This window comes from Prionailurus viverrinus, chromosome B1 (genome assembly GCF_022837055.1).
Source record: "Prionailurus viverrinus isolate Anna chromosome B1, UM_Priviv_1.0, whole genome shotgun sequence".
In the NCBI taxonomy this organism is placed as follows: Eukaryota; Metazoa; Chordata; class Mammalia; order Carnivora; family Felidae; genus Prionailurus; species Prionailurus viverrinus.
This window is the reverse complement of record NC_062564.1, coordinates 109,926,542-109,953,380: the sequence shown is the minus strand read 5'-3', so window position 1 is coordinate 109,953,380 and position 26,839 is coordinate 109,926,542. Positions and strand designations below refer to the sequence as shown.

General features: G+C 39.1%; 1 protein-coding gene and 1 long non-coding RNA gene across 6 annotated transcripts in view; one reads left to right on the top strand and one right to left on the bottom strand.

Moving 5' to 3' along the window:
- The window catches only part of ARSJ (arylsulfatase family member J), an 83,443-nt gene extending 62,691 nt beyond the window's left edge, over positions 1–20,752 (bottom strand). The window contains exons 1-2 of one of the 4 annotated variants that reach the window (XM_047856585.1): positions 19,950–20,752; positions 18,876–19,721 (exon numbers count right to left, since the gene is read on the bottom strand). In XM_047856585.1, the coding sequence (XP_047712541.1) occupies positions 18,876–19,273 (398 nt within the window). In that variant the 5' untranslated portion in view covers positions 19,274–19,721; positions 19,950–20,752. Of the gene's footprint in view, positions 1–11,054; positions 11,182–18,875 lie in introns of those variants that run through there. The other 3 variants (XM_047856586.1, XM_047856587.1, XM_047856588.1) reach the window with 3 other exon arrangements.
- LOC125164097 (uncharacterized) lies at positions 16,525–25,681 on the top strand. Of its 2 annotated transcripts, none has more exons than XR_007151640.1 (3): positions 16,525–16,536; positions 21,715–21,723; positions 22,842–25,681. It is a non-coding gene; the product is annotated as an uncharacterized LOC125164097 (long non-coding RNA). The 2 variants fall into 2 exon arrangements; XR_007151639.1 differs by having other exon boundaries at positions 22,828–25,681.
- The last annotated feature ends 1,158 nt before the right edge of the window (positions 25,682–26,839 follow it).

Here is a 26,839-nt window from a genome sequence, read left to right as displayed (position 1 = left end):
CTCCTCAATGCCCATCACCCACTTTCCCCTCCCCCACCCACCCCCATCTCAGTTTTTAAGAGTCTCTTATGGTTCACTTCCTTCCCTCTCTGTAACTTTTTTTCCGCCCTTCCCCTCCCCCCCATTCTTCTGTTGAGTTTCTCAGAATCCACATATGAGTGAAAACATATGGTATCTTTCTTTCTCTGCCTGACTTATTTCACTTAGCGTAACACTTTCCAGTTCCATCCACGTTACTACAAATGGCCAGATTTCATTCTTTCTCATTGCCAAGTAGTATTCCATTGTATATATAAATCACATCTTCTTTATCCATTCGTCAGTTGATGGACATTTAGGCTCTTTCCATAATTTGGCTATTGTTGAGAGTGCTGCTATGAACATTGGGGTACAAGTGCCCCTATGCATCAGCACTCCTGTATCCCTTAGGTAAATTCCTAGCAGTGCTATTGCTGGGTCATAGGGTAGGTCTATTTTTAATTTTTTGAGGAACCTCCACACTTTTCCAGAGCAGCTGCACCAATTTTCACTCCCACTAACAGTGCAAGAGGGTTCTCATTTCTCCACATCCCCTCCAGCATCTATAGTCTCCTGATTTGTTCATTTTAGCTACCCTCACCGGTATGAGGTGATATCAGAGTGTGGTTTTGATTTGTATTTCCCTGATGATGAGTGATGTTGAGCATCTTTTCATGTGCCTGTTGGCCATCTGGATATCTTCTTTAGAAAAGTGTCTATTCATGTCTTCTGCCCATTTCTTCACTGGATTATTTGTTTTTCGGGTATAGAGTTTGGTGACTTCTTTATAGATTTTGGATACTAGCCCTTCATCCGATATGTCATTTGCAAATATCTTTTCCCATTCTGTTGGTTGCCTTTTAGTTTTGTTGATTGTTTCCTTTGCAGTGCAGAAGCTTTTCATCTTCATGAGGTCCCAATAGTTCATTTTTGCTTCTAATTCCTTTGCCTTTGGACATGTGTCAAGTAAGAAATTGCTGTGGCTGAGGTCAGAGAGATTTTTTCCTGCTTTCTCCTCTAGGGTTTTGATGGTTTCCTGTCTCACATTCAGGTCCTTCATCCATTTTGACTTTATCTTTGTGAATGGTGTAAGAAAGTGGTCTAACTTCATTCTTCTGCATGTTGCTGTCCAGTTTTCCCAGCACCACTTGCTGAAGAGACTGTCTTTATTCCATTGGATATTCTTTCCTGCTTTGTCAAAGATTAGTTGGCCATACTTTTGTGGGTCCAATTCTGGAGTCTCTATTCTATTCCATTGGTCTATGTGTCTGTTTTTGTGCCAATATCATGCCGTCTTGATGATTACAGCTTTGTAGTAGAGGCCTGGGATTGTGATGCCTCCCACTTTGGTCTTCTTCTTCAATATTACTTTGGCTCTTTGGGGTCTTTTGTGGTTCCATACAAACTTTAGGACTGCTTGTTCTAGCTTGGAGAAGAATGCTGGTGCAATTTTGATTGGGGTTGCATTGAATGTGTAGATTGCTTTGGGTAGTATTGACATTTTGACAATATTTATTCTTCCAACCCATGAGCACGGAATGTTTTTCCATTTCTTTATATTTTCTTCAATTTCCTTCATAAGCTTTCTATAGTTTTCAGCATACAGATCTTTTACATCTTTGGCCAGGTTTATTCCTAGGTATTTTATGCTTCTTGGTGCAATTGTGAATGGGATCAGTTTCTTTGTCTTTCTGTTGCTTCATTATTAGTGTATAAGAATGCCACTCGTTTCTGTACATTGATTTTGTATTCTGCGACTTTGCTGAATTCATGTATCAGTTCTAGCAGACTTTTGGTGGAGTCTATCGGGTTTTCCATGTATAATATCATGTCATCTGCAAAAGGTGAAAGTGTGACTTCATCTTTGCCAACTTTGATGCCTTTAATTTCCTTTGGTTGTCTGATTGCTGATGCTAGCACTTCCAACACTATGTTAAACAACAGCGGTGAGAGTGGACATCCCTGTCGTATTCCTGATCTCAGGGAGAAAGCTCTCAGTTTTTCCCCATTGAGGATGATGTTAGCTGTGGGCTTTTCATAAATGGCTTTTATGATGTTTAAGTATGTTCCCTCTATCCTGACTTTCTTGAGGGTTTTTATTAAGAAAGGATGCTGAATTTGTCAAATGCTTTTCCTGCATCGATTGACAGGATCATATGGTTCTTATCTTTTCTTTTATTAATGTGATGTATCATGTTGATTGATTTGCGAATGTTGAACCAGCCCTGCAGCCCAGGAATGAATCCCACTTGATCATGGTGAATAATTCTTTTTATATGCTGTTGAGTTCGATTTGCTAGTATCTTATTGAGAATTTTTGCATCCATATTCATCAGGGATATTGGCCTGTAGTTCTCTTTTTTTGCTATGTCTCTGTCTGGTTTGGTCAAATACAGGTCTTTTAACCCCACCTACTATGTTCTTTTCCCTCCACTGTACTACTCAATGAAAAAATATATATGTTATAGCACTCCCTCAAACTATAAAAACTCAGAGAGGCAGAAAAGAAGGGAGAAACAAAGGCTCTAATTTATTGGTGGGCTTTGAAGTGTAAAATGTAATTGCCAAAGGCATCCCTGTAATTTGTAATGGGTAGTAACTTTACCTTCTTGAGGGAACACACTTTTTTTCCCTGCTGATAGCAGAATGAATGACCTTGAAGTTGTCCTTGACTCCTCTTTTTCTTCCTAACCCATCGGTAGTCCATAAAAGAATTTTATGTGGAACATACTCAGAATCCACTGCTTTCCATCACCCATCTCCACAGCCCACAATCTCTCTACAGGCTAACAGATGATCTCTTTACCAGGTATTCCTGCTGCAAACCTTACCTCCACAATCTATCCTCAACAAAAGCACCAAAGCAATTCAGTTAAAACTAAGCTAGGTTAGGTCACCCCTCTTCTCTAAGCCTTTCAGTAGCTCCCATTTTGCTCAGAGTGGAAGTCTTTTTCCTGTCCTGGTCTTCACTGCACTACACAGTCTGGCTCCTTTAATGACCTTGACCCCACTTCCTCCTACTCTTCCCTGTTCTCCCTCTGATTGATCTAGGTAGATGAGTTCTTAACGGAACCTGAACAATAGTGTTCCTACCACAGGGCTTACACATTTACTGTTGTGTCTGCCCAGAGCATCAATATACAAGACTCCCTCCTTCACTTCATTTCTTAATGAAGCCTTCCGTGACCTCCATAATATTGCCCTCTTAACTCCCATCCCCTTTCTTGCTACATTTTCCTTCACAGAGCATATCATCCTCTGGTATACTATATATTTTACTTACTTGTTTCTCCTTGCACTAAAATATATATGTCACAAGAACAGTGATTTTTGTAGGGTGTGTTGAATGATATGTTTCCCAGTGCCTAGAACAGTAGCTGGCAAAGAGTAGGTGCTCAATATTGAATGAATGAATGAATGATGAATGAATCTCAGGGAAATAAAAACAAGAAGCTCAATTAAGTTAAGGGTGATTACCTCAGGAACCATTAACTGGTAATGGAAACTTCATGAAAGCTTACACGTGAGTGTGATGAAGTAGTCAAAGTATAGTTTTCTCCTCTACAGAACTTCTAAGGGTTTACATTTAATCTTGGGAGACTCCTTTGTAAGACTAAGAAATATTAACATTCCCTTTCCTCATAGATTTGTGGTGAGGCTTAACATTTGTCTTAAAAAAAAAAACCTTAAGTTTAAATCATTTATTTATTTTGTTTTGTTATTTTGGCATCTGTGATCGTTCAGAGCCACATCAGAAAAGAGATCTGAGAAGTTCTATTGTTAAAACCAAATCACTGAATTATTTTAGCAAATGTGAGACTACTGAACCAAATGGTCCGATTTCATTTAAAGGTAAATGATGACACTGAATTCTTCAGCTAATTCAGACTAGCTACAACACTTTTAAGAATTAGGATATACCTGAACTCATCCTGAAACTGAGGCAAATTAGATAAAATTCTTAATTTACTGATTTAAAGGAGACCTCAAAATAAATGTCCATTTTCTCTAAGTCGGCATTGTGGTAGAAAGGTTCTAAAAGAGAACAATGTGCTAAAATATCTTTATTTCCTAGCACTTTTAATTTCATGATTCAGTTCTCAGAAATTCAATTGCTTTTGCTCTTGTGCCAGTTGCTTTGCCCAAAATTGGAATCTTTTTATCATCCACTTTGTGGGAGAGCAGAAGCGCATTAATAGAGAAGCTGTCTCTTCCAAGAGCCAGATCTATGTGACCTGAAACAAGCCTTCAACTGTAGAGGATGTAAAGAAAGCCTCAAAAATTAACTGTGCTTGCTAGTCAGATGGTATTTAAACAGGCTTGTGCATACAGTGGGTGCTAAATAGTGGCAAAAAAGAAAGAAGTAAAGATGGCAATAAACAGGGGCGCCTGGGTGGACCAGTTGGTTACGTGTCCAACTTCGGCTCAGGTCATGATCTCATGGTTCGTGGGTTCCAGGCCCACTTCAGCCTCTGTGCTAACAGCTCGAAGCCTGGAGCCTGTGTCTACCTCTCTCTTTGCCCCTCCCCTGCTTGTACTCTGTCTCTCAAAAATAAATAAACGTTAAAAAAAAAAAAAGATGGCAATAAAATGACATGGAGCCTTAGGAGACCAAAACTGTATCGCAGTGTCACTCAGCACTCATTGTGGTCTCCAGACTAGCAACTTCACCATCACCAGGCAGTTTATTGGAAATGAGGAATCTCAGGCCCCACCCAGGACCTTCTGAAACAAAATTTCTGGGTGACGCCCAGAGGAATGAATGTTTTAACAAGTTCTCCGGGTGATTCTTATGCACCACACTATTACATACATCTTACAGTTCTAAGTATCTAATTGTTAATATTTAAGAAGTTAGAGTCAACAATACATATGAAAAAAATCCTTAAAACTTTTCAAAGTCAAATTAAACAAAACATTTTATAGGGACTAAACAACTATTACTTCAAAACACAGAGGGGCGCCTGGCTGGCGCAGTCGGTTAAGCGTCCAACTTCAGCCAGGTCACGATCTCGCAGTCCGTGAGTTCAAGCCCCGCGTCAGGCTCTGGGCTGATGGCTCGGAGCCTGGAGCCTGTTTCCGATTCTGTGTCTCCCTCCTCTCTGCCCCTCCCCCGTTCATGCTCTGTCTCTCTCTGTCCCAAAAATAAATGAACGTTGAAAAAAAAAATTAAAAAAAAAAATGGTTAAGCATCAGACTCTTGATTTCAGCTCAGGTCATTATCTCACGGTTTGTGGGTTTGAGCCCCATGTCGGGCTCTGCGCTGACAATGTGGAGCTTGCTTGGGATTCTCTCTGTCTTCTCTCTGCCCCTCATGTCCACCCCTCAAAATAAATAAGTAAGCTTAAAATAATAGACCTGGGATTATATTTTAAGTACCTCATGGGCCATTTAACTTCTTCATTTCACCTCAATATGAGAAAATGTAGTTTGACTAATAATTTAAGTAGTACAAATTTTGAAAGGTAAACTAATAGTGTCATCCTTAATTTAGATATGACACAAATGGATAACAAGAACTTCCTTCAATTTTCCTGAAATTGTGTGAGTAAGCCAATTTGAAAATGAATTTCTGCCTTTTAGAATTGCTATGTCTATTTTAGTCTGTTATGGCTTTACTTCAATAAGATATTTACTGATTTCTACTCTAAAGATAAGCTGTGCAGCTATACCAAACCTACCCTGTCAACCATCTGAGCAATGTGGTGGAGCACTCATAGTGTTAAGGTTGGAATTCTAGTCTCATCACCTACTATGTATGGGGTCTTGGCCAAGATATTTCATTTCTGTGAGCTTGATTTCTTCATATATAAAATGTGATTAATAATATTTACCCCTGAGTGATGAGGCCTATATACATATTGGGACAAAGAGAGATACATACATAGACAGATTAGAGAATAATATATATTTCCTGGGGCTCCTGGGTGGCTCAATTGGTTAAGTGTTAGACTCTGGATCTTGGCTCAGGTCATGATTTCAAATTCATGGGACTGAGTCCTATTTCAGGCTCTGTGCTGAGTAGAACCTGCTTGAGATTCTCTCTCTCCTTTTCCCTCTGCCCCTCCTCTGCTCTCTCTCTCTCTCTCTCTCAAAGTAAATAAACACACACACACACACACACACACCCATATATATACACACACACATATACACTTCTTAACACTTGTTAAATGCCAAGTAAATGTTACTTCTCTACTCCCAAGATTTTATCTTCAACTAATCTCTTAGAAAAATTTATGATTAAATTAGACTTCAGAGCATTGCAAATGCAACCAAACTAGAACCAAAGCCAAAAAAACAAACAAATAAAAAGAAAGTAAAAACCAAAACTGATTTCAAGTATCTGAGCTTATATTTCAAGTGTGTTAAAAATTATCTAAACCAAAAAAAAAAAAAAAAACTTTAATTTGATGAGCCTGATACACTCAGCTCATATACTTTTATGATACATACTTATTCTGTGCAAGAACCTGGTATGTTCAAAAAATATGACACAGTCTTTAATCTTATAACATTCAACCCCAAAGATAATTTTTTAAAGTATGATAAAACAATTTAAAAATTCTTGAGGTCTTCTGATCCAAGATTATGGCAAGTCTTTTTATAAATTTGTAATAAATTAAAATTATAGATAATTTATAGTATACATTAATATTATGGTTTAGAGTATTCATTATTGCTTCTGTTGTCTCAATGGAATTTTGAAGTAAGGCAATGAGCTGATGAGAGGATATTGGCAATTTGAGGAGATGGGAAATTTTGAAATGGTAGTCCTCAAGACTGGAACACATACTAGAGGGAGTTAAGAAGATCGCTGTGCATTTTTGAGTGCCTATTTTCAATTTGTGGTGATAAATTTAATCAAGTGTTGGTCGCCACTCATGTTCCTGCTGCTATGCCTACCTGTTCGCTGGACCTTACTGGACACTGAATGCTGCCAAATCATGCTCACAAAGCCTTTTTGGACACTGCATGGAACAATCCAGTACTCCCATAGCGTCCAGTCAGTTTCCTCAGCCTCCTTCTTACCCAGGTCTGATTACCTTACCCTCTCCAATCCAGCCTGACACCAACCAAGTATTGAGAAAGCACATCAGTATATCTCCTCAGCAAGGGGGCAATGACCCAGTGATTATTTTCTGGCTTGTCTCCCTACTAGGCCCAGGTGGTTGGTAGATCGGTGTTGGTGTTATGATAGAGATGCACTATTATTGATTCTATTTGGTCAGTGGAGAAAAGAGTCTCATTCATTGTCATAAAATGAAGGAGCTGAAAAAACATTATGTGTGATATCCATCTGCATTCTAAGAATTCTATCACTGTGTTGCTGCCATATCACATACCCAAGAAAAGGTTTATAAAGCCTACATAAGGTAAACCCAAAGGGTTCCTGAGTATTGTCATATAATTTGTGGTAAGGCTCTACACATCCCCACTTTGGAAAAAATTTAAAAGAGTAGTTGAGAATTTGGAAAGATTTTTCCTTTTCTGTTCAAAATAAATGCCCCATAGAATTCAGCTAAACCTAACACTAGAATGTATGAAGCATCTATTATATGTCAGGCAATACTTTATGCTCTTTCACCAACAAGGTCTCATTTAATATGATAACCAAACCAGAAATTAATGGTCTGTTAGCTCTTATTATGCTCATTTGATGAGGAAACTCGGAGGCATGCAGTAACCTATCTAAAGTTTTACTGTAAGTGGGAATTAGTATTTAGACCCTATGCCTACTGTTCTTTCCACATAGCAAACTGCTTCTCAAATAACTTCCACTTAACATGGCTGCTTTCTCTGAATATAATAGTTTAAAGTTATACTTGAACAATTGTTAAAGGTTGTTACCAATCTGAATATTTATGTCTACCTAATTCTATTAAATGGAGTATCAAATCTCAGTTGATCAGCAATGGTGATATGGATGTTGACAATTTTTTTAAATGTTTATTTCTTTATTTTGAGAGAGAGAGAAGGAGAGAGAGAGAGGGAGGGAGGGAGGAGCAGAGACAGAGGGAAAGATTCCCGAGCAGACTCTGGGCTGCACAGAGCTCAACGTGGGGCTTGATCCCATGAACCGTGAGATCATGACCTAGGCCGAAATCGAGAGTCAGATGCTTAACTGACTGAGCCACCCAGGCGCCTCCAGATGTTGACAATTTTTAAATCAAAATATTCCTTTAGGGCACCTGGGTGGTTTAGTAGGTTAAGCGACCGACTTTGTCTCAGGTCATGATCTCATGGTTTGTGAGTTCAAGCCCTGCATGGGGCTCTGCGCTGACAGAATGGAGCCTGCTTGGGATTTTCTCTCTCTCCCTCTCTCTCTGCCCCTCCCCTGCTCATATGTGTGTGTGCACTCTCTTGCTCTCTCACTCTCTCTCTCTCTCAAAATAAAGAAATAAACTTTAAAAACAAAACAAATTCCTTTAAAATTTTAAGTCATTGTACTAATCAATGAAAAATATGGAAGCTCCTAAAATTCAGAATAAACTCAAGTATGTGACTCATATACACTTACCATATTTTTGATATTTCTCATTAAGAGCTTTTCACTTGATTCAGTACAATTATTGAATAAATATTTATTGAAAGTCTGATTATCAACACTAATTATCTGTTGGATAGCTTAAAGTTGTCCAGCATGAAGGTGATAACCGAGATAATCAAGGTTTATATATATAAATATATAGAACATATATAGATGGGTTTCTATGTGGCAGACTCTATTCTATGTGTTCTTCCTACACAATCCCACTTAAGCCTCACAATAAACCCTTTGAGTAGGTATTATAATTATGATGACCATCTTCCCATGAGAAAACTGAGGCACATATAGCTTAAGTTACATGGCTGATGTCTTACAGGATCCTTGCTTTTAATCACTAGGGTATGTATTTTTAAAAAATAGACTATGTGGTAAGAAGTGTACAGTTTAGTGTGCTGTTGTACATTTTGGAATTTGAAGGAAACAGGTAAATAAAATAATTGGAATTTATTATAAAAATAGAGAGGAAAGGTTGCAGAAACAGAAGAATGCACTTGATTCTGCCTGGTGTGGGGTAAAGAAATGATCAGAGAAGGATTGGACAGGAGATGAAGGTAGCAGAGGGTCTGGAAAGATGCAGTAGCATTTTCCCAGAGGAGAGTGAGGAATATTCCATGCTTAGATGGAAAAATGAGGATTTGGGGCATAGCCCTTGTGGGTAAGTGTAAGTACCCTGGCAGTGATAACCCAAAGAAGGTATAAATGGGAATGCGTTGGCAGATTGCACCAGAACCATATCAGATGCCATATTTTAAAAGTCCTTATATAGAATGCTTAGGAATTGGGTTTTAGTCACAGATAATGGCAGCTTCTAAAGGATTGTAAGCAGGGGAGTGGTATGATTTCGACTGTGTTGAAATTTCACTCACGTCCTAGTGTTACAGTCAGATGCTGCAGGCAATATAATCATTTCGGAGGTGACTGAAATAGTGGCCATAGAGCATATAAAATTCCAATTCCCGCGAAGCCAAGAGCAATGTCTTAATTCAAAACCATTGCAAAACTACTGACTAGTAGTCCCAAGGGTGAACTGGCATTCAAAACTGAATGAGATATGTTGATGATATTCAATAAAAAAGTTATTGTTGACTGAAGGAATTTGAAGTAATCTTTCCATTTCTCTATGTCCATTACTTCTCATTTAGTGTTGTAGTCTTAACTTATTGTTTAAATATGCATCTGCTTTCAGTTGTCATGAGCTTAGCAGTATTCCATCAGATTCTGCCAAGCATGATGATAACAACACACAAAATCTCCAAGTGCAGAAGCTTTAAAAAAAATATACCCCTAGTCACCTTCCCGAACATCTCATAACTAATAATATTATGTGAAAAATGTTGGTGGATAAAATGTATAAAGTTTAAAGCATATGGTATTTAATTTTAACTCTGCACTGCTAGATAGAAATTGGAAAAGAGATATGACTCTTCTACAGAAAACTTTTAAAAAGACCAAATTGTTCTTTTAAAGTTTGTACGTAATTAAAAATTATGGAGAGGTAGCTCCAAATGTAAAAGACTTTTTACTTAAAAACTATATAAACTTAAAAGTTTTCAAAACGTTTTCACATGTTACCTCATTTGACCAATGGAATAACCTTTGAGATTAGTAATATAAATAATATCATTATTCCTATATTACAGATGTAACCATGGAGTCTCAGAAAGATTAAACTACTTATTAAAGGTCACAGTCAGGAACTTGTTCATTGAATCAGCACTGTAATTCATATTTCCTCACTATAAAGTCTATGTTATTTCTTCTCTATCACATTGCCTGTCAGAAGGAAATAATCATTTATTCATTAATTCATGTATTAATTCATTCATTTTTCACACATATGCTTATTGTCTATTAGTACAAAGCACTGTGAGATTTACAGAGATTATAAATCAGGGTCTGTTCTGGGGACTGACTGGCAAGGGAGGTACAAGCTTCAGTGACAGCTATGAACAAGGGGGAAATCATGCATAATGAGACAGTAATAGAAAGAATTATGAAAGGTAATCACTGGAATAAATTATTTCTGGCTAAGGAATCATGGAAAACTGCACAGGAAAGGTGGTATTTTAGGTGAGTCTGAGTGGCTGACATTTGGGCAAAGAGAGATAGGGTATGAATTCCAAGAAGTGAAAACAGTATGTGCAAAAGAAAGAAGAAAGTGAACTATGTAACGTGCTCAAGAAACTGAATCATTCTCTTTGCTGGGGTTGAGTGTGAAGGTTGAGAGAGGAAAATAAGGCTAAACACTTTTTTAAAGACTTGACTAAGGTGCTTACAATTTTCATATAGTGCAGAATGATGTGATGAAAACAGCAAGGGTCTTGTTGAAACCACACAAGTATAGGTTCACATACAGGCCTTACCACTTAGTGGCTGTGTGATCATGATCAATTTAGGTAATTTCTCTAAAACTTTCATATATCATCCATGAAAGGAAGACATTTGTTAAATATTTCATAAATATTTTTCAATAAAAATATTTTACCTTCAGGGTAGCCATGAAGATCAAATGACAGGATGTTTGAAAAATGACTAGCATGATAAGGTTGTCAGTAAGACTTCATTTCTCTTCTTATTCTTTGGTAGTCAGTGGTGAGGCAGGAAGGGTGTTTGCTGAGGCTGGTGATGTAATGAGAGTCATGTTTGAGTAAAGCAAATATGCTGGGTGAATTAGAAGAGAGAGGAAGTAAATGAGGTAAAAAGTCTTTTTTTGCAATGGAGCACACGGGAATGCATGTCTCAATAAAGTAACACTACTGGGAATATTTACTATCTACAATGATAGAAGGACATTGCAACACACAATAATTATATCAAGGTGAAATACGGAAAAAGATCATAGTGAAATTAATTCTGGAATATTGCTATAGGAAAAATATGAATGAAATCAAGCTTTGAAATAAAAGAGGCTTTCATACTGAGCTCACGTTAGAAGCAGGGACTCTATGTCTTTTGCTTCTCTCACCTTTGATCTCTCTCAAAGAGGTCATTTGGATGAAACAAAATGTTCTCAATTCTCTACACCTGGATAAATTTCCACCTTTCAGAGCAGCCATTCAGGAAACTCACCAGGATCACCTGAATAGAGATTCATTTCAAAGGAAATCTTTTTAAAAAGCCTCATTTAAAATTAGGGACTTGGATTACAAGAGTGTGCCAATAGCTTACTAGACCATGATTCTATTGTCAGAAAAACCCATATGATCAAATAGGAAGAGGGAGCTATTTGTTGAATTGTCTCCTCTATTGAGCTGTTCTTTTTGAAATGGATATGTGAGGTTTTAAAGCCACCCTCTCCATTTGTTGTTACATTCATTTGCCAAAGCCCAAGTGAGCCTTGGAAAAAAATTGTTTCTTCTAAACTTTTAACCATAAACATTTCTCTAAATGTTTATGCATTAACTAAATATTTATGCATGTAATAAGTGAACTCTTAGTAACTGATATTTATTGTGTACTCTGAGTGTGTAGAACCCTACTTAAAACTAGGCTTTGGATAAAAGAAGTAGATGGGAGAAAGCATGCATGACTCTTGATGTTATGTTTACAATACAAGTAGAGGGAAAATGTGTACCCGCATGCCTATGAAATGGAATAATTGAACCCTACTCCCCTTAGCTTCCTTGAATATTTCTCCTATGAGAGTGGCTGAAAGAGTTCAATTACTTTTTCAAGGTTTTCAACACCAGAACAATTGTTAATTGATAATTGATTTTTTTAATTTATTTATTTTGAGAGCGAACATGCATGCGAGCAGGGGAGGGGCAGAGAGAGAGGAAGAGAGAGAATCCTAAGCCTGCTCTGTACTGTCAGCCTGACATAGGGCTTGAACCCACACACCATGAGAGATTATGACCTGAGCCAAAATCAAGTCGGACACTCAACCGACTGAGCCACCTAGGAGCCCCATTAATTGATAATTTCATATCTACAAACAATACGTTATAAACTCCCAACAGACATGGTCCCCTGTTTCCACTGCCCATTGCAGTCTACAGAGGAAGTCTACATGGATCCTATCTTCCTGGACCAAATGATGCCCCCAGGGCTCCTGACTATGTGCCTGATTATGGCTGCAGTAGTTGGCAATGAAGGGCCAGGAGTCCCCAGCTCAGTCACTCTCCAGGACGAGGCTATAATTAAAACTGAACACTAATTTCCTAGGAGATCTTCTGGGGAAAAAAACCCAACGTGCTTTTCAGCACCATCTGTGTTTTCACTATAACTCCAGTCTTCTCAATGTATCATTCTTCACTTGGGTTTGAATCTCCATGTATCTCTGTACATCCTCTACTCTGATTCAGTCAATCCCTCTCCTCTCCTCTCTAACCCTAGCCAAGAAGCCTTCTGTTACTGAAAGTATGCCATTAGCAAAATTCAATATGACCTCCCCTCTTTCCTGGACATTCTCTCCACCTTCTTGCTTTAGTTGATTGCTGGGTATCCCTGACATCCTCTCAACTTGGAGCTGTTCTTTTACCCATACCCCAATTATCACAGAGCCTGAAACAGGGGCGGGGGTCCTCTTAGCTCCTCACTGACACTTCCAGGCAATTTTGGCTCTTGTCTCCTTCTAAAAGCTCAACTCCTTTGAAAACCAAGGCAATAGATTATAGACTCACTATCTTCCCTGTCTGACATCTTTACCCAGTTCCAGGCCCTGCCCCTTACCTCTCAGTCATAAACGATTCCATCACTTGGTTCACTGTCCTGTTGAATATTACTTCTCTCATTGTTGTTAATGGTTTCAATATCCACTGAAGTGATCCATCCAATACCTTGCTCTTCTAACACCTTGCCTTCCTCATTTCCAAACATTTTTTCTTCAGTCTCACCTTAGTATCCATCCCCCCGTCATTTCCCCAAACTGTGCTACTCACACAACTTTGATCCCAAGCATACATTTCTCCAACTACCATTATCTATCTTGCTTTTCAACTTTATAAGAGTGTCTCACTTGACCCCAGCCGGATAGCAAATTCATCGACCCTGGCACTTTTCTAGAGAACATAATTCCCTCCTAGTCTTCCCCTTTTCCTTGCCAAGTTTAGAGTCCATGATCCCACTCTATTCATTTAGCAAAGCTCCAAATCTAGTTAAATCTACCTCTTCAATGGCGATTCTTCTGCACACCAGCACCTGGCCATGGCACGAGAAAAACAGACAATAGTTTCTGTTTAAAGTTATCACCACAAATCTCAAGTGGGCTCAGCTGAGTGCCCCGTATTTGTACAGCATTTCTCTACTTAATTCACTTTCTCATTCTCCTGGAAGAATATTTTCTATTTCTGTCTTTAAACCTCCAGATCTTTATTCTTAGCTAATGACCTCATTTGTTATTTCACTTAGAAAGTAGTATAATTCAGAAAAGAACTACTTCATATTCCAAAACCAAATCTTCCATGCTATTTGCATCTGTACACCCATATTTTCCCTTCTTTCATATTACAATGAATGAACTGGTAAAGAAGGACTAAGGCAATTTTGAAGGAGAACAAGTAGGAGAACTTAATTCCAGATATCAATATTATAAAGCTACAGTAGTTAAGAATGTAGTATTGGCAAAGGATAGACAAAGAGACTAATGGAACATAATAGAGTCCAGAAATAAGACCCAATGTCTACATTTATCTGATTTATATAAAAGTGATTATCAACAAATAGTGTGGGCCAAATGGAGGTACACATGGAAACAAATCTTGAATCTTGACGTATACCATAACAGAAATTTAATTTCAAATAATTATAGACCTAAATATAAAAATAGGACAATAAAACTTTTAGGAAAAAAAAAAAGAGCATTGTCATGACCTTGGTTTAGTCAAAGATACCTTAAATAGGACATAAAAAGAAAAAGATTACTAATTAGACTACAATAAAATTAAAACCTTCTGTTTGTCAAAAGACACTATTAAGAGTGAAAAAGCAAGCCACAGAGTGGAAGAAGACATCTGCAGTGCAAATATCTGACAAAGTCGTCCAAGTCCCTGCTCCGCTGTGTCGGGTATACTTGGGCCCAAGCTTGAACTTGCAAATAAACCCTCATGTGTTTGCATCGGAAAACAAAACAAAACAAAACAAAACAAAAAACCTAAATATCTGACAAAGAAACAAATATATTAATAACTACTACAAAGAAAAGCAATCACCTAATGAGAAAATAGGAAAAGACTAAATAGACACTTCTTAAAAGGGAATATTCAAGTAGTCCATAAAAATACAAAAAGATGCTCAACTTCATTAGCCAATAGAGAAATGCAAATTTAATCCATACTGTTATACCAGTGCATAACAATCAGAATAACTAAAACAAAAAAGACAGTATCAAATGTTGACAAAGATGTGAAGAAAATAGAACTCTGCATACATTGTTGAGCGTATGTATTGCTAAGAGTATAAACTGGTGGAATCACTTTGGGAAACTGTTGGGCAGTATTGATAGAAAACAAATACACACATTCCCATAACCCAGCAATCCTACAACTGCATAGATATTCAAGAGAAATGTATACATATGTTCACCAGCAAACACCTACAGATATGTTTATGAAAACACTATTCATAACGGCTCAACACGAAACCACCCTAATGTCTGTCAACAGTAAACTGGATGAATAAATTGTAGTATATTTATACAAAAGAACACTGTTCAGTAGTGAAGATGAATGAATTATGTCTACAGGCAACAACACAGAAAGGTTTTACAGTCATAATGTAAAGAGAAAGAAGTCAGACATGAAAGAGTACATTGTCTATAATTCCATTAAGATACAGTTAAACATAGGCAACAATTAACCTGAGGTGTTAGAAGTCAGGAAAGTGATTACCCTCCGCAATAGGGAGGGCTTGTTTTAAAATGAAATAAATTTATCAATATCCTATTACAAATACACATTTGAGTTACCTTTGCATTTATAAAAATGCTCATCTTGGTATTTCAAGTAGAAAAATCAGGGGCGCCTGCGTGGCGCAGTCGGTTAAGCGTCCGACTTCAGCCAGGTCACGATCTCGCGGTCCGTGAGTTTGAGCCCCGCGTCAGGCTCTGGGCTGATGGCTCAGAGCCTGGAGCCTGTTTCCGATTCTGTGTCTCCCTCTCTCTCTGCCCCTCCCCCGTTCATGCTCTGTCTCTCTCTGTCCCAAAAATAAATAAACGTTGAAAAAAAAATTTAACAAGAAAAATGAATAACAAAATAATAAAAAAACAAAATTATTGCTAAAGACATAAATTCGGTTAAGATGGCCAATTTTTCCTACTTTAAAGTCTACATAAAATGCATGTCTAAATTTTGCAAAACTTTTCCTTTTCTGAAGACGTCACTATATTCTAAGAAGAAATGATGTCATTTATCCATGTCTATGTGTAAAACTGTGAAAAACAAAACAAAAGGTGGGAAAATTACTTTGAAATAAATCAAATGTAGGCAGCTACTTTCTCAACCAACCTTTGTATCATGAGGCCAACTTGGAACACATATAAGGCTGTTTCTCAAAGCCCCATGTACAGAACCCCTGCGTTACTATCTCTCTTGAAATCTTTTGCCATAACTATATAAAAAGAAGATAATAACAGCAACTATCTCATAGTGTTATAAAGGTTAAACAAGATAAAAATGCATTCTCCTGGAACACTTAATTTGTATTAATAGTGTTAACATCACAATAACCTGAGGTGTTGGTTAAATCACTATTGATTTCTGGGCTTGACCCCCTACATACTGAAGTAGAATTGCTGGTTGCGCCTGGAAATCTCCATTTTATCTAGCATTTTGAGTGATTATTTTTGTTGATTTAAATTTGAAGACCACTATCCAAAGATTAAGGTCCACTTCCTACTTGTTCCACAGATCTTCAATACAGGGATCCGCACACAGCTAGTGCTTACTGACAGTCTGAATGATATTCAACATTGCCAGACGAGTATAATATAAATGATTAAAGGAATCTGGAATTTGTTACAGATTTGTATAGTATAAGGGAATAGATTTTTACATTTTGACGCGAGTAGGTTTGTTAATATTAAAAGTAGTCTCAGTTTCAATCATTTTAACTTTCTTTACAAATGCAAAGATATTTGAATCCTCTTATATTTTACATAACCCATTTTTTCTTAAAATAATCCAGTCCATTTAGATTTTTATTGTTTTTTGTTTTTGTTTTGTTTTGTTGTACTTTAGAAGATCCAGAGAGTACAGTCATGTGCTCCTGAAGAGGACAAATAACCATATTCCCTGGGCACTGCACTATTCACATTAGGCCCATAGCTGGGCTTCTAGAACTACTTTCTTTCTTACATCTCATTCATTTACAGGAAAGTTCCAGTCTAAAAAGAGAACTGTAAATGAAAATGTCTTCAACTGTTTAATTCAAATAAAAATTTAAATAGAATTACAGTAGCTATTTAAACTTTTTGTCTATAAAGCACTTACACAATTTGTTGCACTGAATAGAAAATCTTAATAGGAGACAAAACCTTTTCATAAGATGTTTGATTGCATTGAAAGAACAAGAGAGTCACCCTTTGACAAAAGAGATAAATTAGCCACACAGCAGTGAGCGCAGCATAATGTAGAGTCATGGAATCACTATGTTGTACGCCTGAATCAAATGCAACATTGTGTAACATGTTCAATTTAAAAAAGAGAAAAAAAAAGCTAGGAATTATTTCCAGTTTCATTTCTGTTTCATGTTATTGGGTAAACCTAAAGATTAAAAGATAAAACCTAGATATTTTATCAGTACAAGATAATGTTTAGGAACTAAATGTTCTTATTTGGTGAAAAGCCTTAAAGCATATGCTTTATTGTGAAAGATAAATTCATATAATTCATTTACATATTTTCAACTACCATTGGCTAGCTGAGTAAATCTAAATTCTATAAATTAATTGAAGAAGTTCAGTGAGATTTTAAGACACATTTAATTCATAAACCAAATATAAGAGTGGTTGGGATTAGACATGAAGAACTTGACCTGCAGGCGGCCAGATGGACTTATTTTCCAGCCAAAATCTGCTACTTTATAAATATCAAATGCCCTTGACTTTCTGACGCCACAATTAACCTTTAAAATTACTCTGAAGTACAGTGAGACTCTTTTTTTTTTTTTTAATCTCTCTCTCTCAAGAAAGGAAAGGATAGGATTTTTTCTTTTCTTTTTTTGGCAATGATGCTAAGTTCTGACAGTTTGCTAAGCAGTGGAAATCATGCTGTAAGCAAAAGTCTCTGCAAGACAGAGATTCTTACAAAACAGTCTTTATGTTTCCAACGGATACTGGCTACTTTTATAGGATTCAATTCCAACAACAACTTCACTGAAGCAGGGTTCCCTGAGACTGAAATCACAGGACACATATACTGAGCCACTAAGGATTCCCCACTATCTTTGTCCAGTGGTAGCTTGACCTCCAGACCTCCTAGACTATCTCTGTTCCACACACTGACTTTGGCCATCCAAATCAATAGCAATAACCTATATTCTAGTAGGATAGAATGAAAATATGGAAATGAGTGAACACCTTAAGTAGAAGGTTTACCTGTTGAGCAAAGCGACAATATTAAAAACGCTTTACTTAAGCACCCAAATAACTTGATTTTTCTTAGAGTTAACCAGAAAATTCCCAGACCTGTGAGAGCAGCAGAAAACTTCAGATGAAATTTGACTCCTGTTGAACATTTATCATTGAATTTCCCTGCATTTTGAGAATGGCCTTGGTAATTGCACATGACCGTCTTTAGTGATCCAGTAAGACAAAATTACCAAAGACCCAAAAAGAGTCATTTGTACACTGATTTTATATCGCCTTCCATCTATTTCCTTGACCTCTTTTCTGGCCATGAGGACCTGTGGCTTTGATTATTCAATTCTAGATTTAAGAACAAATCGAGAGTTGCAGAAACGTTTTAGTCTGTCCTTCTTATCAGTGATGGTGACTGGGAATTCTGTTGTGATACGTGAAACAAATCTGAGCATGCTCAAAAGTCAAAATGGATTTGGAAAAGGAGACCCCTTCTGGAGACATCTGGTTGGTAGGTGAGACTTCAAAATGTCCTGATCTTGTTTAACAACCTGGAGGGCACTTCACAGCAGGCTCTGAGAGTAAGCAGAGTAATGAGCCTAGACTAGTGACAAGCTGTTCAAGATCACTAACAGGGAATCCATTTTAATACTAACATAAATCAATACCACATTTCATTCATTCATTCTCTCGTTCCCCATATTTTCTGTTACTCTTTAAATTAGGAGCGGGGTCTTAGTTAAATGCTTAAGATTTCTGCAAGGCATAAATACATGAAGCAGTAACACTTACTTTCCAGTAATAAACTGACTCCTGGACGGTGTGCAAATAGGCTGGACATAGTAGTTCTCCAGTTTAACTCCTTCGGCAGCAAGCTTGTCAAGAGTGGGAGTCTTTATCTCCGAGCCGTGGTAACCCACATCTCTAAATCCCTGATCATCCGCTAGGATGAAAATGAGATGGGGTTGGGAGGTGGCAGATGTGCTGGGCTCTGGCCTCTCTCCAGACTGAGCTCTCAAGGCCCCTTCCTCCTCCTCCTCCAAGCCCTGGCCCCAGGACAGGTAACCGTAGGTGAGGAGGCTGAGGACCCAGAAGGCTGCCAGCGCCCCCATGGCTAGCATCTTTCCGGGCCAAACCCAGGCCGGCGGAGTCGGCGGAGGAGGGGGCCCCGCACACCCCCTGGGGGCCATTCACTTGGGTCCCGGCTGAGACTCCACTCGCAGAACCACGCACCCGGTGCGGCCGCCGACGCACACATGCACGCGGGAGAGGGGTAGATCGCACAGGCGGTGGACGGTCCCCACCTGGAAAGAAGTCCTGCGCTCCTCTCGGCTGTCACCACATCCAACAGCTTCAACCTTCTACAAGTGATGGGACGCCAGACAAACAAGGAGTTGCTCTTTTCCGTCGGATTTGACTCTCTCCTCCTCCTCGCTCCCCTGAGTAGCTTCCACACACAAAAAAAGTGAAGGCTTCCACCCGAAAGTTCTCGGGACAAAAAGTCTAGCAAGGAATCACCTTGAGTAGGGACCTTTTGTGGCCAGAGCGCCCTTGACGTTGAGGAGCGAGGTTCTGGCAGCCGCCCGCGCACACAGGTCGGGGGACCGGCGGTCCGGCGGTCCCCTCACCTGGAAGGCACTGGAGGGGGGGGGGGGGAGGGGGAGGGTTGAGCAGCCGCGCCGCGCTCTTACCCTGACAGATAAACGGCTGCCTGAAGTGGACCGACTTCCTGACCACTTTCTCCACTTTTCCAGGGCTCTCTATTTCTCCCGGTCCTCTCCAAAGCGTTTGCCAGTCTCCCCGACACTAGGCGGCGAAGTAAGGGGGAATAAAAGCCCAGTTTCCTGATCTCTTTCCACAGCTCACCACCCTTTTTCTGCAGGAACTTCGGGCACCAAGTTCTCCGGGCCTCTGGAGCGCGGAGGGAGCGAAGCGGTGTTCCTGCCCCGGTGGCCACTCCACTTCGAGCCCACTTGCTCTCCGCGGAGTGGGTGCACCCGGCCGACGCGCTGCAAGATGGGTGCGTTGTGTCAGCTAACTTACTTAGTTTTGGCACTGGGATTTCGTGGCTGCCTCCTCCCTCTTTTTTGTCCAGTGAATCACAGGACGGTACTTTCTGCTTTAGCTCCTCCAGGAAGAGGGGGAGGGGTAAGGTTGGTTTAGAGGTTCGGGCTCTCCTTTTTCCCTTCCGGGAGGAGGAGGGAGGGGGGGCTTTGCGGGAGAGAGAGAAAGCTGCGCGCTCCTCCTCGATCCCTGCGGGATCCAGGATCCGGGATCCGCCAGGGCTAACGCTTCTCTGGGTTTCGCCGGCTGCCCTCCATCATCCGGAGAGGGGAAAATCCGCGGCGGTGCGGATCCGGAGGGGGGAAGCGGGCGCTTCTTGTTGTTGGTCTGTAAATGAAGAGCTCTCTCCCCCATCCCGAAGGCTGCGCTTGCAAACTTTTTCTAGCTTCAGGAGGGAGTGAGAGAGGAAGAGCAGGAGAAACAACAAACTGCGTAGCATACCCTTTCTTCTACTCTTCTAGTTTTCCTTTACTACTCCCTTCTGCCCCCCTCCTCCCCATTTTTCCTACTCCTTTTATCCCCGCCTCTTTTTTTTTTTTTTTTTTTCCAGCAGCCTCGACTACAAGTTTTTAAATTGAATTTCCTTTCCCTGTTGCTGGCCTTTCCAGCCTGACTTCCTCATTAGCTTCTCCCCACGTGAAGATACTGAAATTGCCCCCTTATTCTTACCTCTTCCCAAACTTACCCACAGGGCGTCTCCAGCCAAGAATGTAGGGCGGAAGAGGAGTTACACATTTCACCCTCAAGAACGGAGAGCCCAGTCTGTACTCCTGCAGTAAAGAAACCACAGTTTCCCATCTAATAATTCAGGGAACTTCATCACTTTTTAAAAACTATGTGGAGTGAAAGTATTGTAAAAGCTTGTGCTGACGGGGAAGATATGCATGCTTGTACTAGAATTATGGGGTTTTAAAGCTCTGCTCAGTCAGGAAAAGGATTTAGGGTATGTATTGAGAGAGAAGGCAACAGATGCCAAGAGCCACTGAGACATGTTTTTCTTTCTCCAAATTTATTCAACGGTTCTTTCTTGAATACCTACTATGGGCTGACACATGAAAAGTCAGATTCTCCCAAATGCCTGAGCATAAATCTAGGTTTCACTTAGCCAATTTATTTTTAATTCTTTCCTATTGCTAAAGTTCCTATTTAGTTTCTAGGCAAAACATTTGTAAATGGAAACTTAGCACCTTTGAAACTTGCAGTGTGCTCCATACAGTTAATGTTACTAACGTGTAGCCTTCTGCTAGTCTATTTTCTTTCCTGAGACCATTCTGATTAGTCTGTGGAGAGATGAGCAGTGTTAGAAACCTGTGAGAAATATGATCTTAGCAATTCAGTAAGTTAAATCACCAAATATGTAATGAGTGAACGGAATATTGGGACATTGGAAAGCACTAAGGTAAGGCTTCCAGCTTCGTGGGTCTAACGAGATGCTTGAACGCCAGCAGACATTTCAGATGGGTTAGCCACTTTTAGTTGGAGTGGTCAGTGACATAGAACAAGAAGTATCCATGTTACTATGCAAGAAACAGGGTCCTTTTTTTTTTTATGTCTACTTATTTTTGAGAGAGAGAGTGTGAGCAGGGGAGCGGCAGAGAGAGAGGGAGACATAGAATCTGAAGCAGGCTCCAGGCTCTGAGTTGTCAGCACAGAACCCGATGTGGGGATTAAACTCATGAGCTGTGAGATCATGACCTGAGCCGAAGTTGGAAACTTAACAAACTGAGCCATCCAGAAGCCCCAAAAGAGGGTCCTTTTCAGTTCAGGTTTCTTTTTTTTATTTATTTTTTTTATTTTTTTTTCAACGTTTATTTATTTTTGGGACAGAGAGAGACAGAGCATGAACAGGGGAGGGGCAGAGAGAGAGGGAGACACAGAATCGGAAACAGGCTCCAGGCTCTGAGCCATCAGCCCAGAGCCTGACGTGGGGCTCAAACTCCCGGACCTCGAGATCGTGACCTGGCTGAAGTCGGACGCTTAACCGACTGCGCCACCCAGGCGCCCCTCAGTTCAGGTTTCAAGCAAAAGAAACAGTAAATAATAATATGATGATGATGTTAACAGTCATGGAATACCTACCACGTGCTGTATATAATGATTATATATATATATATGTGTATACATAAATATACACACATATGCTGTATAGTATTTATATAATGCTTTATATGCTTTATCTCTTCTCCTTATCCACCAATTTTATGAGGTATTCTTCCATGGAACAAATATCTGAGGAGCTGGGCCAATGCTAGAAGCTGGGAAAGTAATGGTCAGCTAAATCAGGCACTGTGTCTGTTCTTGTGGAGTTTACATTGATGGAAAGAGATTAACAGATCATCCCCAAACTCCAAAGGTTTGGAGTTTATTCTGAAATATTCTGAATAAAAGGAACAAAATTAGAAGAAATTTTAAAACAAAGAAATCTGACTTAGACTGGGTGTGTTAGTGGGTGGGGTGGTACAGGGATGTGACCTGTAAACTGAGGGAGCTGTTATTTTGTTATCCACACCCTCTTTGGTTTTAAGAGTTCAGCTTTTTATTGAACAGATTACAGAAGTTTAGTCAAAAAGCCCGTGTCGTCATCAGATTCCTCGGATTCTTCTTTCTTTGCTTCCACTTTCTTCTCCTCAGCCTGAGCCTCCTGCTGGTGGAGCGCCAGCTGCTGGGGCAGGTCCACCAGCCCATACACTGCAGGTGAGACTCCTGATGTTGACATTGGCCAAAGCCTTTGCAAACAAGCCCAGCCAGAAAGGTTCAACATTTACAACCGCTGCTTTAATGAGGGCATTGATCTTATCCTCCGTGACCCGTCACCTCATCGTTGTGCAGGATGAGGGCTGAGTAGAAGCAGGCAAGCTCCCAGACCGAGGCCATGGTGCAGGTGGGTGCTGAGTGGGTGCTGCCAGGAGCTGTGCTAGTCACAGGGTGAAGTGAGGGCCTCACCCTATTCTGGCCATAGCTTCCTTAGAAGAATGGAGCACGTTAGCAGCAGCTGAGGAAAAGCTGTCTATCCCCCTTTTACAGGAAATTTAGACTTGCAAATCTGTCTGACTTCAAAATCCATGTTTTTCAAAAGATAATCTTCCCACAAGTAGGCATTAAGGTCTTTTCCAGCCACACAGCACAGAGAGAACACAGCTGCCAGAGTTGGAGAATTCTAATCTTTACACAAGGCATGCATGCTCTCCACATTCAAGATAGAAGGGCAGAATTCTGGCCCTAAAAATGCCATTTTGGAATAAACAGTACTATATTAGGGGAGACTAAGAACTATTTGCAATTAGTAGTAAGAGCCAAGAAACAAGAATAGTCATGCTACGGCAGACCAAATGAGATGTGACTCAGAGGGAAAATCCATTGGTTGGGTGCCCTAGCCAAAGTGGGAAATGGGTAATGGTTATTCCCACATCCATGAGGAATACCTTCAGAATGAAATCAGAGGCTATTGAATGCACTATACATTATTGTACATATACTGGTATTATAAGCACAGAAACTTCACATTTCTCATTATAGGATTGGGTTTCATACACTCCAAGCAGTAGTTTTAGCGTCCTCATGAAATCCCAGGTTAAAGACCCTCTATAACTGAACTGTTTTTTTCTGACTTTAGAGCCAGGATTTTTGGTGTTCAGGCATCAGCTTCACTAATGGAACCACATCATAAATTTATTTCGGCCCAGATATAGTCACATTACACAGTCCTATAGTTATGGAATGGCATTATAAAAATTAAAGGTACCATTTGATTTAGTAAGGGGAGAAAGAAAGAGAGAGAGAAGTAGAAGTGCTTAGAGATGAAATTAGCATGGACTGATTATTCAGGTGAGGCTTACTCAGGAGGTAGGACTAAAGCTATGCCTGAAAGGACCAACAAAATTAAAATTTGGGAGAGAAGAGAAGTTAAGGGAAAGGCATTTCAGGTAAAAGGAAAGAGAAAACCAACTGGCTGAGATATGTTTGGACTGGGAGAGTATGGGAAGTAATATTAGGAAGTTCAGATCACCCCATATATTGGAAAGCTTTGAAAAAGTATGAAGGGTTAGAACTTGATTTGGGGGCATTAAAAGTGATGAGGTCCTTTGAGCAGGACATAACATTCTCTCTCTCTCTCTCTCTCTCTCTCTCTCTCTCTGTCAAAAGAAATAAACTTAAGAAATAAAAAGACTACGGAACTAAAGCTACTTTGAGTCATTGTCACAAGAAACAAGAGCTCTCTGATTAGAGAGAGAGCACAATTACTAATTAAGTAATTGTTAAGTAAGGATCACTTACTGTCCTTTCTTGGAAAGTCTCTGTTGAAATAAGCTGTAATAATTTGAGTAATATGAGTGACACTAAAGTTTCAACCATGTATAAACATTGCTACCCAAGAGTGACAAGGTTTTTGACTTTAGAAACTCAGAAGATCTGAACTGCCAAAGAAGAGATCTTTTTTTTTTTTTCAAACGTGTGAAAGTAGACATTTAAACAAAATTATTACAGTGAGAAACCTGGTAATTTCAACAATTTTAAAATCTGTTCTTACTGCTTAAATTGTAAGTCAAATTCTGTATTATTTATGTAGCAATTTTCTATTTAGAATATCAATTTCTAAACCTGGCTGGTCATTAGACTCCTTTAGGGATTTTTTAAATAAGGAAATTCCCAGCTCCACCCAAGATACAAATCAAAATATCCAGAGTTTGGGAATATTTATGTTAAGAAAAGCTCTCCAGCTGATTCTGGTGTGGATAGAGTTTTGAAAAACACTGACTTAGAAGCTACAGCATCAAAAAATTTTAATAGGGTTGCTTAATGGGTGAGTTTGGTGCCATCTATCAAATGTAATAAGGGGAACACAGCTGAAAAATGGGTGGATAAATGTAGAGTCTGAACATCTGAGGGAACAGTCAGTTTCTGTAAGAGGGCAGGAAGAATTAAAGTTGGGGTATAGCCAAGCCACCAGGACCAAGAAAAAAGGGAAAGGCATTAAAGCTTAAGTGGGTGAATGACATGGGCAATAGCGTGGGCAGGCACTGCTGAGTTCACATGTACTGAAGGGAAAGACTAGAAGGAAAAACTAAGTTCTAAAGCCAGCTCTTCCATAGTGATATCTTTCGTCAGGATTTGTAGTATTCTCCCAGTTGCATGGGCCAAAGGTCTAAGGTGCTGACCTCCTGAGATCGAAATGTGCTGGTGTCTGGTCTCAAGGAGTCTAGATAGCTGTGAAATCTAGAGTCAAGGTTACTAAGTAAAAGTCAGTGCCTGATCTGGCATCCAGAAAATAGCACATTCCCAATTGTGGATTGTATGAATTTATAAAAGTCAAATGAATTAAAGACTATAAGAACCACATAAATCAGAAGAACAAAAATTATATCAATTTATATGATATTCAGTGGTGAAACCAAGAGAAGTTAGTGATTGAAGAATAAAAATAAGGGGAATAAATGATTATGCCCAATTTCTGGTTTGAGGAAATTGCCTGAATGGTAGTACTTATTTACTTATTTATTTATAAGTAATACAAATATGTAAATGGCATATAAACTTAATTTATGAATGGTATATAAATTTATATGGTATATAAACTTATTATAAATAATTAAATGATAGTACTATTTATGTATTTATTTAATTTATTTAATTTAATTTTTTATTTTTTAAAATTTACATCCAAATTAGTTAGCATATAGTGCAACAATGATTTCAGAAGTAGATTCCTTAGTGCCCCTTACCCATTTAGTCCATCCCCCCTCCCACAACCCCTCCAGTAACCCTCAGTTTGTTCTCCATATTTACGAGTCTCTTCTGTTTCGTCTCCCTCCCTGTTTTTATATTATTTTTGTTTCCCTTCCCTTATGTTTATCTGTTTTGTGTCTTAAAGTCCTCATATGAGTGAAGTCATATGATTTTTGTCTTTCTCTGACTGACTAATTTCACTTAGCATAATATCCTCCAGTTCCATCCACCTAGTTGCAAATGGCAAGATTTCACTCTTTTTGATTGCTGAGTAATACTCCATTGTGTGTTTGTGTGTGTGTATATATATATATATATATATATATATATATATGTATACCACATCTTCTTTATCCATTCATCCATCAATGGACGTTTGGGCTCTTTCCATACTTTGGCTATTGTTGATAGTGCTGCTATAAACATGGGGATACATGTGTCCCTTCGAAACAGCACACCTGTATCCTATGGATAAATGCCTCATTGTGCAATTGCTGGGTCGTAGGGTAGTTCTATTTTTAGTTTTTTGAGGAACCTCCATAATGTTTTCCAGAATGGCTGCACCAGCTTGCATTCCCACCAACAATGTAAAAGAGAGCCTCTTTCTCCACATCCTTGCCAACATCTGTTGTTGCCTGAGTTAATGTTAGCCATTCTGACAGGTGTAAGGTGGTATCTCATTGTGGTTTTGATTCATATTTCCCTGAAGATGAGTGATGTTGAGCATTTTTTCATGTGTCGGTTGGCTATGTGGATGTCTTCTTTGGAGCAGTGTCTATTCATGTCTTTTACCTATTTCTTCACTGGATTATTTGTTTTTTTGGTGTTGAGTTTGATAAGTTCTGTATAGATTTTGGATACTAACCCTTTATCTGATATGTCTTTTGCAAAAATCTTCTCCCATTCTGTCGGTTGCGTTTTAGTTTTGCTGATTGTTTCCTTCACTCTGCACAAGTTTTTATTTTGAT